General features: G+C 58.7%; 1 protein-coding gene across 1 annotated transcript; it reads left to right on the top strand.

Annotated features, from left to right (window-relative positions):
• GABRA2 (gamma-aminobutyric acid type A receptor subunit alpha2) lies at nucleotides 1-17,236 on the top strand. Its single transcript, XM_029076913.2, has 9 exons — nucleotides 1-110; nucleotides 3,203-3,318; nucleotides 11,061-11,128; nucleotides 11,392-11,582; nucleotides 12,272-12,354; nucleotides 12,623-12,766; nucleotides 12,921-13,073; nucleotides 16,133-16,335; nucleotides 16,813-17,236. The coding sequence occupies exons 1-9, from the start codon at nucleotides 67-69 to the stop codon at nucleotides 17,116-17,118; spliced, it is 1,308 nt and encodes a 435-aa protein (XP_028932746.1). The 5' UTR covers nucleotides 1-66; the 3' UTR covers nucleotides 17,119-17,236.
• Nucleotides 17,237-18,288: the final 1,052 nt, after the last annotated feature.

Genomic DNA, 18,288 nt, shown 5'->3' with positions numbered 1-18,288 from the left:
CAGCCGCAGCCTCCAGCCTCCAACCTCCAGCCTCCAGCCTCCAGCCTCCGGCCCGCAGCCTCCAGCATGCGCCTGGTGCTACTGCTGCTGTCGGCATGGGCGCCGGCCAGGTGAGGGTCTGGGGGCGGGCCGGGGTTGGGGGGCCCCACGAGCTGGGGGCGGCCCAGGGGGATGGGATGGGATGGGATGGGATGGGAGGGAGCAAGAGGGGGTGGCTGGGGGCGGCCCGGGGCAGGGAGGGCACGGGGGCTGCGGGCAAGGGAATCCACGGCCCCCGGAGCCCGTTCCCTTGCCCCGAGGGGCATTGCTAGGCCGGGCGGATGGACGGGTCGCCCCCTCGGCCTCCCCCCGCCCCCACCCCCGGGGAAGGAGCGCCGCCCCGGGCCTCTGCCCCTTCCTCACTCGGACCTGGACGTTTGCGCCTCGGCCCCCGCGCCGAGCCCTCAGTGGGACCGGGACCGTCCATCCCCAAATGGCACCGAAACCTCTCCCTCTGCGGGATGGGGTGAGGGTGGGTGGTGGGAGAGGGTACGGTCAGGACAGGCGGCGGGGGAGGGTCGCGCCCCCCGCAGCCCCGGCCCCGGCCTCATCCTTTCCCCGCAGCGCCGTGGGCACGGCCCCCGGCCTCCGGCCTCCGCATCCAGCCCCGCTTTTCACCCACCCCCTCCGTTCTCAACCCCAGTCCTCACCTCCACCTCCTGGCCCCAGTCCTCACCTCCACCCTCTGCCCCCAATCCTCACCTCCACCCTCTGCCCCCAATCCCCACCTCCAACCCCCCGGACCCCGCCCCGCCCCCCCATTCCCCATCTCTATTCTTAACCTCCCTCCCACCCCCCAGCCCCAGTCCCCCGTCCCAACCCTGTCCGAGCCCTCCTCATCAGCCCCTGCCTCTGGTCCCAGCCCCGGCCCTAACCGCAACCCTCCCCCCGCCCCGACCCCCGGCCTCCCCTTCCACCCCCGACCGCCAGCCTCCCACTCCGCCCCCCGACCCCCAGTCTCCCCCGGCCCCGAGCCGGAGTCGCCCAGTCGCCCCCCCCCAAGAAACGTCCCACGCCCCAATCTGCCCCCGCTGTCCTGGGAGCTGACCCGGCCACTCTCCTCTCGCCCCCGGCCCCTCTATGTGGCGGAGCCCCGCGGGCTGAGGGGGCGAGGGCGAGGGCTGGGGCCCGTCTCCCGGGCTCAACAGGCCGAGTCGGCCCGGTCGCCCTCTGCCCCCCGACCCCCTCCAGATGCTCGTCCGGGCTCCGCCCGTGGGCTCCTCCGGGAGACGGGGGCCGAAGCCGAGGAGCAGTCGGTGGTCTGGGGCGAACGGCCGGCGGGGCTGAGGCTCGGCCACGGGCCCGGGGCGGGGCCGGGGGGCCGGGGCCGGGGGGTGGGGCGGGGGGCGCTGGCCGAGCGGCCTGTCTGCGTCAGGGGGGCCTGGGTCGGCCCCGCATCCCCTGCCGGTGGGCAGCCTTGCGCCGCCTCGGACCTCCTGGGCCCGGGGCCCGAGTGTCCTTACCCAATCCTCCCGGGGAGGGCCAGTCCTGGGGCGGGGGAGGCCGGGGGCCCACCCCCTGTGAGGTGGCGGGGGGCCAAGGGAGGGGGCTCCGAGACCCCGGAGTTGGGGCCGGCCACCCGCCCTTCTACCGAGGGAGCGCACCCCCGTTCGCCCCGCGGTCAGCTCGGCCTGTCATTCATTCACTCATTCAATAGTATTTATTGAGCGTTTACTCTGTGCACGGCACTGGACTAAGCGCTTGGAATGGACCATTCGGCAACAGATAGAGACGATCCCTGCCCAGTGACGGGCTCACAGTCTAAACCAACCAACGCTTGGCGGTCCAGGCCCGCCAGACCCCTGCCGATGCCCTGCCGGGGACAGAGTTTGGGGCGGGCTGGTCGGCCCTCCGACCACACCCCCCGGCCCCTTCTCTCCGGCCACGGGGTCAGGCCCGTGGCCTCCATCCCCTCCCCCAGGCCCTCACCGGCTCCATGGATCTCCAGAGCCCAGTCGGGGTCCCCTCCAGCCCCCGCGTCCCCCGATCTGTCTCCAGAGGCTCCCCGGCGCCATCCCGGTACCTCCTTCCCTTTCCGAATCCGGGGGCCCGGGGGAGGAGAGGTGGCCGCCCGGCCCGGGCCCTCCCGCGGCCACCCCTCCTCCCTGGGCAGGGTCCGGGAGAAGACAATAGCCATTATGGGGGGTCACGGGCCGTTTGGCTGAACTTTCATTCATTCATTCAATCGTATTTATCAAGCGCTTACTGAGTGCAGAGCACTGTACTAAGCACTTGGGAAAGCACGGTACAACCATAAACAGTGAAGATCTCTGCCCGAAACGAGCTCACAGTCTAGGGATGGGGAGAGACAGACATTAATACAAACAAATAAGATTACAGATATATGCTTAAGTGCTATAGGGCCGGGAAGGGGTGGGGGAAGCAAAGGGAGCAAGTTAGGGCGACGCAGAAAGGAGCGGGAGGTGAGGAAAAGTGGGGCTTAGTCTGGGAAGGCCTCTTCAGGAGATGTGCTTCCACTAGGTCTTTAAGGTGGGGAGAGTAACTGGATAACGTTTCCCGGACAAGGGGGTGGTCCACAGTGTTGAAGGCAGTTGAGAGGTCGAGGAGGATTAGGATGGAGTAGAGGCCTTTGGATTTGGCAAGTAGATGATAATTGAAGCCATGGGAGCGAATGATGCGTCCCCACCCTACTCCCGGTAGCCAGCTCTGGCCGTGCCCGGCAGGAGTTTCATTCATTCAGCCATTCAATCAATCGTGTTTATTGAGCACTTTACTGTGGGCAAAGCACTGTACATACTTGGGCGACGGGCGGGCACTGCAGCGCCGGCCCCGGTGGGCGAGGGCCGGTGGCAGGCGGGGCGTCGCCAGAGCGAGGCCCGCAGCTGACAAGGCCGGGGATAGGACTGGGACAAGGCCGGCGACGGGCAAGGCCAGGGATAGTCGGGCAGGGCCAGGGATAGGACCGGAGCAAGGTCCGCCCTGGTCAGGGCTGGGGGAGAGCAAAGGGGCAAGGCCCACAGCAGCAGAGCCAACAGCAGCAGAGCCAGCAGCAGGCGGGGCCAGGGCAGCGGCCGTCCGGGCTGAGAGTTGGGCATGGCAGGGGCTGGAGAAGTGCTGGCGTGGGGAGAGAGGGCAGAGCCCAGGGGAGCGCCCTGGTCCGATGTCCGGCGCCCACGGCTTAGCGGGCTACGTGTCTGTGTAGGTCAGTGCTGGCGGACACGCAGGAAGAGGAGGCGAAGAACAACATCACTATCTTCACCCGGATTCTAGACAGGCTCTTGGATGGCTACGATAATCGCCTTAGACCGGGATTAGGAGGTAAAAATAGTGGTTTTTTCTTTCAAATATCTTTTCGACGACATCCCCCGTTCTCGTTCCAAGCTGAAACCGAAACGGTGTTAATTGACTGCCCAGGCCGCGGGAGAACCCGGCCGGACCTGCCTGGGGCTCCACCCCGATAGACGGTCAGGCCCGGGGGAGGAGGGGGCAGTGACCTCCTCCCAGGAGGGGGCCGTGGCGCGGGTCCCTGCACACTTGGTGTGTGGCCTGTGCTATGCGCTGCGCGCCTCCTAACCGCCCATTTGCCTGGTTCTGACCCCGACGTCCCCACCGCCGAGACCCTGAAGATGGGGAGTCATTCGGCGGGAGGAGGAGATGATATCAAAATCTGTCCGCCCCAAAAGTATCGCATGACGCGTGTTTGTGCATCTATTTCTGATCGTATTTCCATTCTCGTAAAAGTAAAAAACAACTTGTTTTTCTTTGAGCCAGTTAGTTGGGCCACGAGTTACTAACTTAACACTGGGTGGAATCCTCTTGTTTCAGCTAACATCCTTCAGGACTGTCTTGATTTTCTGTATTTCGTTCTCCTCCATCAGCTTTCGTTCCTGATTATTCCCTGTAAACAGGACTCCTTAAAAACGAAGTCACCCATGCGGTGTTGCCCGAGCTCATGTTTCCAGCATCATTCTGGCCAGAACGCGGGCAGGGAGTTGGGGAATGTCTGGGTGGACGCAGCCGGTGATGGGAAGGGAGAAGTGGTTACATACATATGCGCGGGGTGACGGACTCGGGGCTGAGTCAGGGAGAGTAGGGGCAGCTGCCCGGGGACAACTGGCTCGGGGCAAGCAATGCAGACGTGACTCTTCTTGTCTGCGGCGAACGTCGCACGACACAAGATGGACGAGTGGAAGTCGACGCAGATGGGCCCGGCCCCTTGAGGGGGACGCAGGTAGCGACACCCTGTTGTCCACCATGCCCAGTCAGAAGATTTGGGCTTGCCTCCTCTCAGGCCATGGGACTGGGTAAGATGGCCAATGATCAGTAATATTGATCTAAACGCCTATTGTGTGCAGAGCAGCCAGGCCAAGTGGAAAGAGCCCAGGCCTGGAAGTCAGAAGACCAGGCCTTAATCCCACCTCCACCACTAGCCTGCTGTGTGATATTGGGCAAGTCACTTAACTTCTCTGGGCTTCAGTTAGCTCATGTGTAAAATGGAGACTAAATACCCATTCTCTCTCCTATTTAACTCTGTGCCCTGTTAGGACAGTGACTGTGTCTGACCTGATGATCTTGTATTTGCCCCAGTGCTTGGAGCATAGTAAGCAGTTAACAAATATCGCACTTATCATTAGTTATTATTATTGCCCTTAATGGTTGGGAGAGGACAGTAGAGCTAAAAGACATAATTTCTAATAATAATAATAATTACGGTATTTGTTTAGTGCTTACTTTTTGCCAGGCACTGTTCTAAGTGCTAGGGTAGATACAAGAAAATCGGGTTGGATACAGTGTTGCACGTAGTGCTCGTGGTCTTTACCCCCATTTTACAGATGAGGGAACTGAGGCACAGAGAAGTTAAGTGACTTGCCCGAGGTCACACAGCAGACAAGTGGCGGAGCAGGGATTAGAACCCATGAGCTTCGGACTTCCAGGGCCGTGCTCTAGCTAATAGGCCATGCTGCTTCTTATGCCCTCCAAGAGCGTACAGTCTAGTGGGGGAGACAGACTCTAAAATAAATTTCAGGTAGGGGGAAGCAAAAGAGTTTAAAAATATGTATATGAGTGCTATGAAATGTTTGGTGAGGGAGGGAACATGAGGGAGGGTGAGTACTCAAGTGTTTATGTGGCCTGAAAGTGCTGATGTGGCATTTGGGAAATATAAAGTGGGGCGATGAGAGGTTAATTTAGGAAGATTTGGAAGAGCTGTTATCTCAGGAGGGCCTTGAATGTGGGAAGAGCAGTGGTCTGTCAGTTGTGAAGCTGGCAGGGGCGGCGGGCAGGGAAGGGGAGGGTGGCACACCGGGCATCCAGGCGGGCGGGAGGGTGGGAGCAGGGTGTCGTTATTGGGGGAGATGAGAAGGAAGCCCAGTGAGTAGGTTGGCTTGAAAGGAATGAAATGTGCAAGCAGGGGTGGAGTGGATAGGCAGGAGGTAGAGAGCTGTTGTAGTGCCTTAAAGGCAATGGTCAGGCTCTGTTTTGGGTCCCCTTCTTGATCCAGTCTACACTGGCTCATTTGCTCCCTTAGGGAGCTCACCCGTTTCCACAGCTTCAACTCCCTCTTTTAGGCAACGACTTCCAAATCTACCTCAGTAGCCGTGGCAGATATCCTTCTCTGCAGTCTTGCATCTCCTCTGGCCTCCAGGCCATCTCTGCACGAAATGTCCCCTCAGCACTCGCTCTCAGCAGGTTCTAAACTGAACTCTTCATCACCCTCCCCGCCCCCGCCCAACCCACTCCTCTACCTCAGTTTTCTATCACAGTTGACAACACCACCATCCTCCCCACCCCTCAGTCCCACCACCATGGCATTATCCTTGACTCTTCCTTCTCTTTCAGCCCCCACAATCAATCTGTCGCCCAGTGCTGTCGGTTCTTCCCCCTCGGCATTTCCAGAATCCACCCCCTCCTTTCTACCCTGCTGGCCCAGGCACTCGTCATATCCCAGCTTGACTATTGCACCAGCTTCCTTGCAGACCTCCCTGCCTCCAGTCTCTCCCCTCTCTGGTCAATATTTCACTCTGCTACCCAGATCGTTTTTCTAAAAATGACATAGTGCACACGTCTCTTCACTCCCCCAAAACCTCCAGAGATCACCCATTTCTCACCACAAAAAGCAGAGTCTCCTGACCATTGGCTTTGAAGGGCTCAATCGGGTCTTTCCCTTCTTCTTATTCACTTTTCCTTCCCATAACACCCCAGCTCGTGCTCTTTGTTCCTCTCAAGCTCACCTACTCACTATGCCTCATTCTCATCTCTCATCTCTCTCTCTCCCTCCCTCCTTCCCACCCCCCCCCAGCTCTCTCTCTTATCTCTCTGACCTTTTGCTCACACCGTGCCTCCTGCCTGGAACTCTCTCTTTTTTCCCATCCAGCAGGCCACAGCTCTCCCCATCTTCAAGGCCTTTCGGAAATCACAGTTCCTTCAGGAGGCCCTCCCTGATTAATCTCTCATCTCCCCACCCTATTTCTCCTCCAATGGCCACTTCAGCCCCTCCACACCACCAGAGCATTTAAGGTGCCACAACTCTCGTAGTACTTTAAAAACATAACTTACGTACTCTATCCCTCTCCCTATCTGTAATTTAGTTTGGGATCTAAATCCTCTGTTACTCCACAAGCACCATGAGGGCCGGGATCGTGTTAGCTATTAAACTTCCCAAACGATTAGTACCGTGCTCTGCACATAGTAGAGGCTCAGTAAGCAGCGTGGAGAAGCAGCGTGGCTCAGTGGAAAGAGCATGGGCTTTGGAGTCAGGGCTCATGAGTTCGAATCCCAGCTCTGCCACTTGTCGGCTGTGTGACTGTGGGCAAGTCACTTAACTTCTCTGTGCCTCAGTTCCCTCATCTGTAAAATGGGGATTAAGACTATGAGCCCCACGTGGGACAACCTGTTTCCCCTGTGTCTACCCCAGCGCTTAGAACAGTGCTCGGCACATAGTAAGCGCTTAACAAATACCAACATTATTATCATTATTATTAAATGCCATTGATTGATTGACTGATGGCTCTACTTGATGCGGAAAAGGAATGGGCAGCCATTGGAGGTTTTGAGAAATTACAATGGCATTCATTAAGCACTTCTGTGAGGAGACAGGTGCCGAACAATGTTTTTAGAAAGACAATCTGGGCAGCAGAGTGAAGTCTGGACTGGAGATGGGAGATGCTGGAGCCCCGGAGGTCAGCGAGGATGCTGATTCAATTACCTGCCCAGAAGTAGGGAACAAAGGACTGAGGATAGGGAATTGGGGGCCCACCCTGAATTCCCTCTGCCCTCCAGCGGAATGGCTTTGTCGGAGGCCATTCCACTCTTCCTGGACCTCAGGCCTGGAGAAGCTCTGTGCTGGCTGTCTGGTCTGGCCAGCTGGCCTCCCCTCAGACCGCTCTGCTGTCTACCCCGTCCTCAGCCCCTGCAGCCTGTAATGGGTAGTCCCATTGCCTGCCCCCCAATCCTGAGCTGGAACTCCCTCTGCCCGCTCAGGCAGTTCCATGCAGCCACTTGGGCAGTGCCCCACGGTCAGTCACAGCTCCCTCCCTTTCCAGTGCTGGTGCTCAGCCAGCTGGAGACCCATCTCAGGAGGTCTGAGGACAACGCTCAGGCATCTGTGGACAATGCTCAGGCAATGCGCGGCCCCTGCCGGAGCAAGGGTGGAGCCATTGGCTTGGCCCTCAAGTGCTCGGGAGTCCTGCTTTTTCCATTCTCCATATACACCCTGCCCAGTGGTCACCCAGGGGCTGCTGTCGTCCATTTTCCAGACACATCCCACCTGGGGCAGTGGTGTTTCTGTAAGCACTTGTTGCCTTAGAGCTGGTGAGCCGACTGTGCTCTCGGGCCTCGTTATCGGGGCTTCTATATATCCTGCCACTTGCTGTGGCTGGAGTTTGCGGTGGTGCTGGTCAACCAAGTCTCAGAGCCTTGAAGAGGGGGTGTCACCCCAGCAGCCTTGCAGACCTTGGGCTCGGTCTGGAGTGAAATGACCAATCGCAGGCCAAACTTCCAGGCACAGACCAACCCTTCCCGTTCGGTTTCTAGGCAACAACAGCCCCCAGCTCTGCACTGTCATGGTGGGAACCTGATTCCCCTGGGGACATCAGCTGGCCCTCACTCTTGGCTTCCTTCAGACAAGCTGTCGGTCCCCGGGGCCCAGCTGGCCTCGTGAGGCGGCTCTCCCTCCCCGAACTCCATCCTGCAAGTCGACCCCTAGAGCCCACCGGCAGAGGGCACTGAGGCTTGGGGGCTGGCGGTGTGGGGGTCTGCCTGCCCACCCTCACGGCCTGCTGAACCAGGAGAGCTTTCTGGGGCGGGAGCCTGGCTCCAGTGCACTGATCCCTGCCACAGCCTCCAATGGGCAGCCTCCTGCCAGCAACCTCCAGTGGACGGCCTCCAGCGGGCGGCCTCTGGATAGTCTCCAGAGGGCGGCCTCTTGAGAGCAGACTGAAGAGCTCAGAGCTCTTGTTCCTGCCAGCTCATGCCCGGCCAAGTGGCCTAGCTGGGCTCCAGGTGACAGGAATCACAAAGGAAAAGGAAAATGTCACTGGGGAGACCCCTCCCTCAGTCATGTCTTTTGTACTTTCTTCCCAGTCTCACATGGAAACTCGTCTGGAAAAATCACATTTCTAGACAGATGTCTTGGGTTCTTTGGCGAGCAACACCTGTGGCCTGGCAGTAAGATGGTGGATGAGGCGGGCTGGACAGGTTCCAGCAATGGTGGCTCCAGATGGGGTGGGGGGAGTCACGTAAAGTTCCAACAGGACTCAGGCTGGATCCACACATCCTTGGAGGCTGGACCAAGCCTGGGCCTGCGGTGCCTGGCTTCTCGCCCCGGAGCCCAGCCTCTCTCTCTTGCACCAAGGGCTGCCGGAGTCACTGAAAGGTTCGGTATTCCTAAGGAGATGTGGCTCCTGGCAGAGCTGGTCCCCTCAGACCCATCGCTCCCAGGCCAGGAGCGGGGCCCTGGGAACAGCAAGTGCCATGTGGCCAGGGAAGGGGCATGGGGATGCTGGACACTGGACGCTGGCACCGGGCTGCCATTCTAGGCAGTGGGCAGGCAGGCCGGGCAGCTGGGGGAGCAGCTGCAACCACGGCCTGGAGGCTTCAAGGAAGATTTTATTTTCCTACGTCTAGCTTACAGTACCAGACACTGTGCAACCATGATGGGCTCCTTCTGGCGCATGTACGTGCGCGCGCGCGCGCACACACACACACACACAAAATCTCTCACACACAGAGACAAGGGAGCCCTAGGGCTCTGTGTACCGCGTGTGCCCCTCACTAATAAAGAGGCCAGCAGGGGCTTCGATTAGAAGGCTAAAATCACTTGCTCCATTTCTCTGATCCTGGGATACAGCCAGGAACCAGGGGCCTGGCAACCTCTGGGCTACCCCCTCCCAGTAGAGAGACAGCATTGCTGAGATGGAGCAGAGGGAAGCCAGGACATCTGAGTCCCATTTCTAACCCCACCTGGGACTTGAGGGGGCACCCTCTAGGCCTCCAGACCCCTTCCAAGGTCAGATGTGGGACCCTTCTTAGAGCTCAGCTGAGCTCTAAGTAGCAGGAGGAAGGGAGAAAAGGAGAGGATGCGTGCTGCCTGCCCCCTCCCCCGGCCCCCGCCACCCCCGATCTACATTCTGGTGACAATTGCCCTTAGCCTCCTGTTGATCACGACTCTTGTTTCTTGGTGGGATTTTAACATTTGCTGTTGGCTTTGTGTTTGACTACGTTAACGATGATTACAATTATGGTATTTGTTAGGCACTTGCTCTGAGCCTAGTATGGTGCCAAGTAGACAGCAGAAACTCAGATTGTTATATTGTCATTTACATACCTGCAGGCCTGGGTTCTGTGCAATTCAGAACCCTTATAACCTGCCTCCTCAGAGGGTCTGAACCTCCTGCCAGTCCCGGTTCACCCCAAGGGCAGGGCAGAGGGGTGCCCAGGGATGATGGCTGTGTCCCCTGCCCCGGTGAGGTCAATGTGCTTAGTGTCGGGGTCGGAGACTGTGGTCACCGTGCTTGGTGTCTGGGGTTGGAGGCTGCACCCCCCGCGGCGGATGTAGTGCAAGCACTATTCGAACTGGAAAGGGAAGAAAGAGGAAAGGAGGATGGACGGAGGGGAGGAGGAGAAGGAGAAGGAGGAGGAGGAGGAGAGAGGCACTTAGCTAACTAGGGCGTATAAGAGGATGGCTACTGGAGCAGAAACGGGGGTGATGCAGCAGTGAACATGGTGCCGGACCCAGGGGAAGGACAGAAGCGCTGATGGGGAGGAGAGAGGCCAGAGGAAAATTTAATGTGAGGCCAGGAGAGGGGCTGAGGAGATGCAGGGGATGGCGGGCAGATATATTGGGCCAGATTCATGTGGGCTGGAGTTAGGTGGGTTGTTACCTCCAGGGCTGAGGACCGTTCAACCCCATGAGGCGAGAACACCTCAGGAGTTGTTCACACATGGAATGCACGTGGCTCCTTTATTTTGCCAAAACACTTTCTCATCCCTTATCAACATCCCTGTGAAGCAGGGAGAGGTGGATATTCTTAACTCCAATTTCTGGATTGGAAAAATGATGCCCAGAGAGGCTGAGTGCCGTGCTTGGAGCCTCACATCAAGTTCCCTCAACCTCTCCGGATACCCGACAGCCCGGCACAGGCCACTGTGCTGTTGGGCAAAGCGGGCGGCATACAAAGCTACTTTCTGTCCAGCGTGTCCCATCTGCCTCCTCCTTTCTTTCTCCAGGACAACTGTTGACCTGGGGAGCAAGAGAGACAAGGAGCTAGGCAGAGACACACAGAGACGGATAGACAGACTGACAGATAGGGAACAGCCCAGAAGAGAGATGCTGCTGAGCATGGGACATTCTGACCCTGTGAAACTCAAAGGGCTTCCCTGAGAATTGGGTACCCGTGCGTACGCTCCTTGGGTCCAAGAGTCAGAAGGGCAGACATAGATGTGCTGGGCACCCTCAACCCTCACAGGCTGGAAAATCAAATTGGCTAGTCTCTAGCTAGTCCGTGACCCAAGGGTCAGGGTTCCGTTTGGGCGAGAACCAGACGTCTCTTCCCTTTTCTCAGACAGTATCACTGAGGTCTTTACCAACATCTACGTCACCAGCTTCGGGCCCGTGTCGGACACAGACATGGTAAGTAGCTGCCCCCCGCTGCCCTTCGACCCGGTTCCAGCTCCACCCTTCCCCCGCCATGGTCCAGCCCTGTGCCATCAAAGTCCAGCCCCCACCATGGTCCAGCTCCCTCCTTGTCCCCCACGTTCAGGGAGAAGTGAGGGGACACTCGGTTGCAGGGTGAAGGGAATGGAGATCCTGAGGGACAGCTCGGGGAGGGATGGTCTCAGCCAGGACCACCTTGTCCTTCGCAGGAGTACACGATAGATGTGTTCTTCCGCCAGAAGTGGAAAGACGAAAGGTTAAAGTTCAAAGGGCCGATGAACATCCTTCGCCTGAACAACCTGATGGCCAGCAAAATCTGGACACCGGATACCTTCTTCCACAACGGGAAGAAGTCGGTGGCGCATAACATGACCATGCCCAACAAGTTGCTGCGCATCCAGGATGACGGCACGCTGCTCTACACCATGAGGTTGGGAGTCGGCCGGCTGGGAGGTGCCCCCATCCCCACCCCAAGGGGCCTGCCGGGGGTAGAGGGGGGATCAGGGGCCCCGCTGAGATTGGGGCCGGCCCACCGGGTGGCAGTCCTGACCCCAGAGGGCCCTCAAGGAGGGATCGGGAGCCCTGCTTCTCTACTCCATTAGGTTGGGGGCTGGCCCTCTAGGAGGTACTTCTCCCCACCTCCCCAAGGGGCCTGTGAGAGTCGGGATATCAAGAACCCAGGAGGGCAGAGGGCTGGTCAGTGCAGGGCCTGCTGGGTTGGGGCATTCTGACACGTGCTGGGTCTCGGTGGGGAAGGACGAGGTGGGAGGGCTGCAGGCTGAGCTCTGGCCTGACCAGCCTGCAATGGGAGATGGATGCCCATGGCCATGCTCGGGCTCTGTCGAGACTTGTGTTGGGTGGGACTGCATGGACGGGGACAGCAGGGGGAGGATCAGGGGGATTGGTGGTCGGTATTGATTGGACACTGATACCTTGAAGCACCCCCGCCCACCACACACACACACATATAGAGATGGAGGGAGATGAGGGTATGGCCAGGCTGGGTTTCTGCAATCCTGACAGCTCAACTACCCCTCTATCCTGCACTCCTTGACCCCCGTGGGCGGGCTGAGAGGGTCCTGCCTATTGACCAGACCCCGGCCCGGCTCTGCCTCACAGGCTGACGGTCCAGGCGGAGTGTCCAATGCATCTGGAGGACTTTCCAATGGACGCGCACTCGTGCCCCCTCAAGTTCGGCAGCTGTGAGTGCCGGGGGAGGCGCCGGGGGGGACCAGACCGGGGAGGGGGCGGTCAGCATGGCTGCTGTCTCCCCGGTTCCCTAGGGACCCTCCTCTACCATCCCATCCACCCACCACGGGAACCCCCCGGGGAATCAGCGGGGACCTAGAATGGGCCGTGCTGATGCCGGCCACTGGGGCCCCCAGTGTCTCCCCACGGCAGCTAACTGGTAACTGCGGGCCGATTGTCCTCCCCTGAGGAGCTGGCACACATCCCTCTGCCCTCCCCCAGATGCCTACACGACCTCCGAAGTGACATACATTTGGACATACAATGCGTCAGACTCAGTGCAGGTCGCGTCAGATGGCTCCCGGTTGAACCAGTACGACTTACTGGGCCAGACCATCGGGAAGGAGACGATTAAATCCAGCACAGGTCAGAGGGTGTCCATCCCCGTCCGCTTCCGCCATCCCCACTGTCCTCACCCTCCTGTCCATCCCCATTCATCTGTCTGTCCTCGGCCCACATCCAGCCCGGGCACCCCAGGTTCGGCTGGCCTGATGTGGGCCTCGCATCCTGTTCCACCCAGGGGAGTACACGGTGATGACAGCCCACTTTCACCTGAAGAGGAAGATTGGCTATTTCGTCATCCAGACATACCTGCCCTGCATCATGACAGTCATCCTGTCACAGGTGTCCTTCTGGCTCAACCGGGAGTCAGTACCGGCCAGGACCGTCTTTGGTGAGTGCCGAGGGTGGCCGGCCCGAGGGCCGGTGAGGTCCAGGGAGCTAGCCTGACAACAAACTCCTGCCCTGCCTATCATTAAGCAGTATGGGAAGTGACTTCTCTCAGTTCGGCTCAGGTAACTCTGCTTGGGGGTCAGGGTTCAAACCCATCTTTTCCCCAAGATCCGTTTCTTCCAAGATCCATTTTTTTCCAGATTGTGGGCCTGGATTCAGCAGTGTTGGCCGCTGGGTCAGCTTCTAGGTTTGGATGTGAAGAGAAGGGAGGACTTCATTCATGGCTAAGAGAAAGGGGATGGGAGATTCTAGCTTCACGTCACAGGCTTCTTCACCGCTGGTGCCTGGAGCCCCCTGGGACGTGGTCCCGATCGACTGGATCATTCCTGGGAGAGAAGGAGTTCCCAGGAGAGGCTCCCGATTGACTGAAGGTTTGCCTGAGTGGCACAGCCCCCACGGGAGGGATCTCCAGAAGTCAGCTAGGACAGGGCTGAGCTAGCTGGTGGATGTTCCCCCAGGCTCTGAATCGGGGAAGAGGACAGATGTGTGCCCGGCCCTGGGGACCTCCCTGGCACTCCTTCCTCAGGCTGGGCGAGGGATGAATACGGGCTCCTTGGCGAAGCAGATCCAGGGCCAGGCAGGAGTCCGGCAGGATTGCAGCCGGTGGCTAAGCCTTGCTCACGGTTCTCCTGCAAGAGTGTGACTTTTCCTTCTGACACCGTTCCCTGTGCAGGAGCGAGAGGCAGGTCGGGGCGTGGGTGGACGAGTGGGTTTGGAGTCGTAGGTTCTCGGAGCCGCAGACGCTATAACTGCTTGGGGATCGACACTGGAACTGTGATTTCAGGAATGAGCAGTCCCAGCCTCTTGAGAAAACACAGAATAGAATGCTGCCGGCGGTTAAAGTAAAACAGCCAGATAATGACAGGGCTTGCTGGGACAGCGACAGCAACTTTATACATATGGCCTTGCTGGGGAGAGCGGAGAGGAGGAGGAGGGATGGAAGGGCTGGGGGAGGAGTGAAGTAGGAGGAGAGGGAGGAAGGAAGGACAGAGGAGGAGGAGGGAACGGAGGGGAGGAGAAGGAAGAGGGACAGAGAGGAGGGGGAACCGAAGAGGAAAGGGAGAAGGGGTGGAAGAGGAGGAAGGGATCCGGACCCTCTGCCCGATGGGGCTGGGCTGGCCTCGGATGATGGAGGATTCCCAAGGCTCTAGTCAGTAGAGACCATTGCCTCTCATGTTCTGTGTTTCTCGTACCCTCACTCTGCAGATGCAATTCAGGTAGAAGCAGCATTGCCTAGTGGTTAAAGCAGGGGTCTGGAAGTCAGAAGGACCTGGCTTCTAATCCAGGCTCTGCCACTTGTCTGCCATATGACCTTGGGCAAGTCACTTAATTTTTCTCTGTGGTTCAGTTACCTCATCTGTAAAATGGGGATTAAGACTGTGAACCTGATGTGGGACAGGGAAGGCATCTGACCTGATTAGTTGGTAAATACCCTGGCTCTTACAACAGTACTTGACACATAGTGAGCACTTAATAAATATCATCATCATCATCATAAAGGGAGGGCAAGGGGCTCCCTGTGAGCTTCTAGAGGACAGAGAAGGGACCCCGCCCAGAAGGTTGGTCCCTGCGTCTCCCCGAACTGTCCCCAACCCCCTGCAGCATGCGCAGGGCAAATTTGGAGAGGTGGTGGGGACCCCCGCCGTTCCTCACTCCTCTGCCCAAAGTTTCGGGCACCATATGGAAGCAGGTGGGTTCTTGGCCAGGAGGGAGGTCGGGCTCATGCCCTTTTCTGCCACCATCCTCACCAGTGGCCAGTCTCCTCCGTGGTGTCGGGGCCATGAGGGCATGAGTGGCCTCCCAGTCTTGTCCATTTCAGGATCCCCCGGGTCTCAGCCCCCCACCGGTCCCATCCTGGGGCTAGCTGAGAGCCTGAGGACCCCTAGAGGCCCGGGACCAGATGGGGAGAGGTAAGGGTCTCACCGGGTCCCCAGTGGTGAGTGCCCACTGACCCGGCAGCTGATTGGAACCCCCCGCCCCCCGCAGCTCACTCGCTCTTTCGAGTGGAAGCTCTTTGAGGGCAGAAGTGAACCTTGTTCTGTTTGTCTTCCCAAATGCTCACAGCAGTGCCTGGGGGGTCCAGAGTGCTAGCGAACACCACCCCTGCTGCAGGCTTTCCAAAGGAACGAATGGAAATGCTCTGGTCTCACTGTGACTTGTTCAGCCACATCTTGCAATGTCTCATCCTGCAATGTGGAGGGCTCTCGTGGGAGGGCTGGGCCGTGAGCACACTCGGGCCCGGAGCTAAGCCTGCGGACCAGAGCAGAGGGCAGCCATCCATAATTTATTTCCAGTTGTACGATAGTCTTCAAAGGCAGGATGCCACTTGCATAACTTCTCATAATAATTGCATTGTAACAAGGCTTTACAAGTTGCACTGGTTCATTATTCATCGGCGACTAGACTCTCTGGGTCCCTGCGAAATGACTGCAGGGAGCTAAAGGAGATCGCCCAAGGGAGGAAAGGCAGAACAGACCTCTGTCCTTTGTGGTAATAAAGCCAGCGCCTTCAACACCACAACCAGCAGCATCGTTGATGCGGCATTTGGCATGGTGGCTATCCTGACCTGCTACTGTGGGCAGAGCGCTATACTGGCTGCGTATCCCTATTATCTACAGAGCTCTGTACTGGCTGCCTCATGTGGGCAGAGCACTCAACTGGCCCCATACCATGGGTAGAGCACTATACTGGGAACCTACTATTCGTAAGCTCCGACCAGGCTACCTAAAATGGGAGGAGCACTATACTAGACCCCAACTGTGTGCAGAGCACTGTACTGGACTACTACCATGTTCAGAGCATGATACTGAGCACCTGTGTGCAGAGCTCTGTTCTGGATACTTGGGGACAAATTAGAAGAGTAGAAGACACAGTCCCTGCTGTCGAGGAGCTTACACTCTAATGAGCCTAGGGAGGAACTGTGGTTGATGGAGCCGATGAATTAGATTTCCTGAGAGATTTTGCTTCCTGATTTACCAGTGTCTTCCCTCTGTACCACAGGAGTCACCACGGTCCTGACCATGACAACCCTGAGCATCAGCGCACGGAACTCCCTCCCCAAAGTGGCCTATGCCACTGCCATGGACTGGTTCATTGCCGTCTGCTACGCCTTTGTCTTCTCTGCCCTGATCGAGTTTGCCACCGTCAACTACTTCACCAAGCGAGGGTGGGCATGGGATGGAAAGAGTGTGGTCAATGACAAGGTAGGTGGCGTGGCCAGTCAGCCTCGTGGAGATGCCACCCACTTCCTCCTCCTACCAGGGTTCCGAGCTTGTTGAGCTGTTGAGCTGACAGGGTTGCAGAACCCCAGCTCGGGTCTGCCTCACCCCACCTCGCCCCACGGAGACAGAACTCCAAGATCATGGAGGACTCAGCTCCCTGAAGGGCCTTGACGCCACTGCCATGGCCTGTCCTTCTGCTTGGAGTTCTGAGGAATCACCTCCCCTCCCCCAACACACACACCTGGGGTTCTGGGGATACGCCCCCCCCCCCATAATGCCTGGAGTCCTGGGATAGCCTCCCACCATCCGGGGTCCTGGGAAGTCGGGGAACCCCATGACACTTGGAGTCGCAGGGAAACCCCAGGGTTCCAGAGATGCGGGCCCCCCTCCCACCCTGCCCCCCGTGGGATGGCCTGTTGCCGGGTGCTGCACTTAGGCCGACTTCGTGCCTCTCCCCAGAAAAAGGAGAAGGCTTCCGTCATGAAGAAGAATAATGCCTATGCGGTGGCTGTGGCCAATTACGCCCCCAACATCGCCAAGGACCCGGCCCTCGCCACCGTCTCCAAGAACGTGGCTAGCGCCGAGCCCGGCAAGAAGCCGGAAGGGAAGCCAGCAGAGGCCAAGAAGACGTTCAACAGCGTCAGCAAGATCGACCGGATGTCCCGCATCGTTTTCCCCGTCCTCTTCGGGACCTTCAACCTGGTTTACTGGGCTACCTACTTAAATAGGGAGCCTGTGCTCCTGGGGTTCGCACCGTCCACCTAGGCCCCGCAGAAGGCCCCGGGCCATGTCGCTGGGCCCCCCGGGGGTGGTACAATGGGTCACTGCTAATCTGCGATCCTGTGTGTACAGTGTGTAAATAGACAAAGCTCTTCTCCGCCCACCCTGTGCACGGTAGATCCATGGGGCCCAGGGGCGGGGGCGTGGGGGGCGCCGTGCCAGGAAGACCATTACATGAAAGCAGGGGTGGGGGGGTGGGGAGCACTCCTTTCAGGTGGGCTTTGGGAAAATGGTGAGGTCAAGTCATGATGAGCCCATCTTCCAGATAACTGGCGGATGCGCTTGGGCGTGGCCGGCCAGAGGGAGTTGGTTGGAAGTCTCCACGGGCTTCCACTATCCAGAGAACTTGCTCGTGTGGATCTCTCCGGCTGGCAGCGATGGACCCGGGAGTCCCAGCCAGCAATCTCTGTTTTGGCCCTCGGGCGGAAAAAGTTTTCTAATCGGCCGGAAGGCAGAGGGGGAGCTGTTCCTAAAAGCTGATGCTTTCAGACAGTGGTGTCCCAACTCAGCCACTTTGGCCCCAAGAGTCCCACCCCCTGGGGATCCAGGCAGGGGGTCTGGGAATGGTGGGAGAAAATGGTGTGGAGAGCGGGGTGGTGGTAGGCGCTGGGATGTGGTGGACCCGGTCTTTGGTCCTCCTGGGCTGTGTCCGGACCTCAGGGGACTCCTCTGTGCCTCTCGGCAGGGGAGAACCGTGTCCCCACTGGCTTCCTGAGGTGGAGTTGCATGGCCGGGGGCTGTAGTAGATGCCCCCCCCCGCGCCCCAAGAGTATCCCCCGGGATCCAGCCAGCCATCTGGCCAGCTCGGAACATTGGAATTCGTTGTGGTGGCCCGTTCCCGAGAGAAGAGCCTGACTTCCTAGAATGCGTTGTTTCAAGCTGTGGCCATGGTAAGGGCGAGGGTTGGAGAAGAAAGTTCTCCGGCCACTCCGATGACCGGCGCTCGAGGGGCTGAACAGGCCATGTGGTCCTGGGGGCCCACCCGCTGCCTCCATTTGCTAATTCTGCCTCTGACATCTGTCCCCCCATCCCTGCTCCAGCCCCCTGTGGCGTCTGCCCTTAGCCTCCTTCTGGTCCCTGCACATCTGTTCTCCCCGGCTCCGCATCCCGCTCCCTGCATCGTCTGTCCCCCCGACTTTGCCTCCAGTTCCCTAA

This window comes from Ornithorhynchus anatinus, chromosome 12, assembly GCF_004115215.2.
Source record: "Ornithorhynchus anatinus isolate Pmale09 chromosome 12, mOrnAna1.pri.v4, whole genome shotgun sequence".
Classification (NCBI taxonomy): domain Eukaryota; kingdom Metazoa; phylum Chordata; class Mammalia; order Monotremata; family Ornithorhynchidae; genus Ornithorhynchus; species Ornithorhynchus anatinus.
Note: the sequence above shows the minus strand (reverse complement) of the source record. Positions and strands in the feature narration are given on the sequence as shown.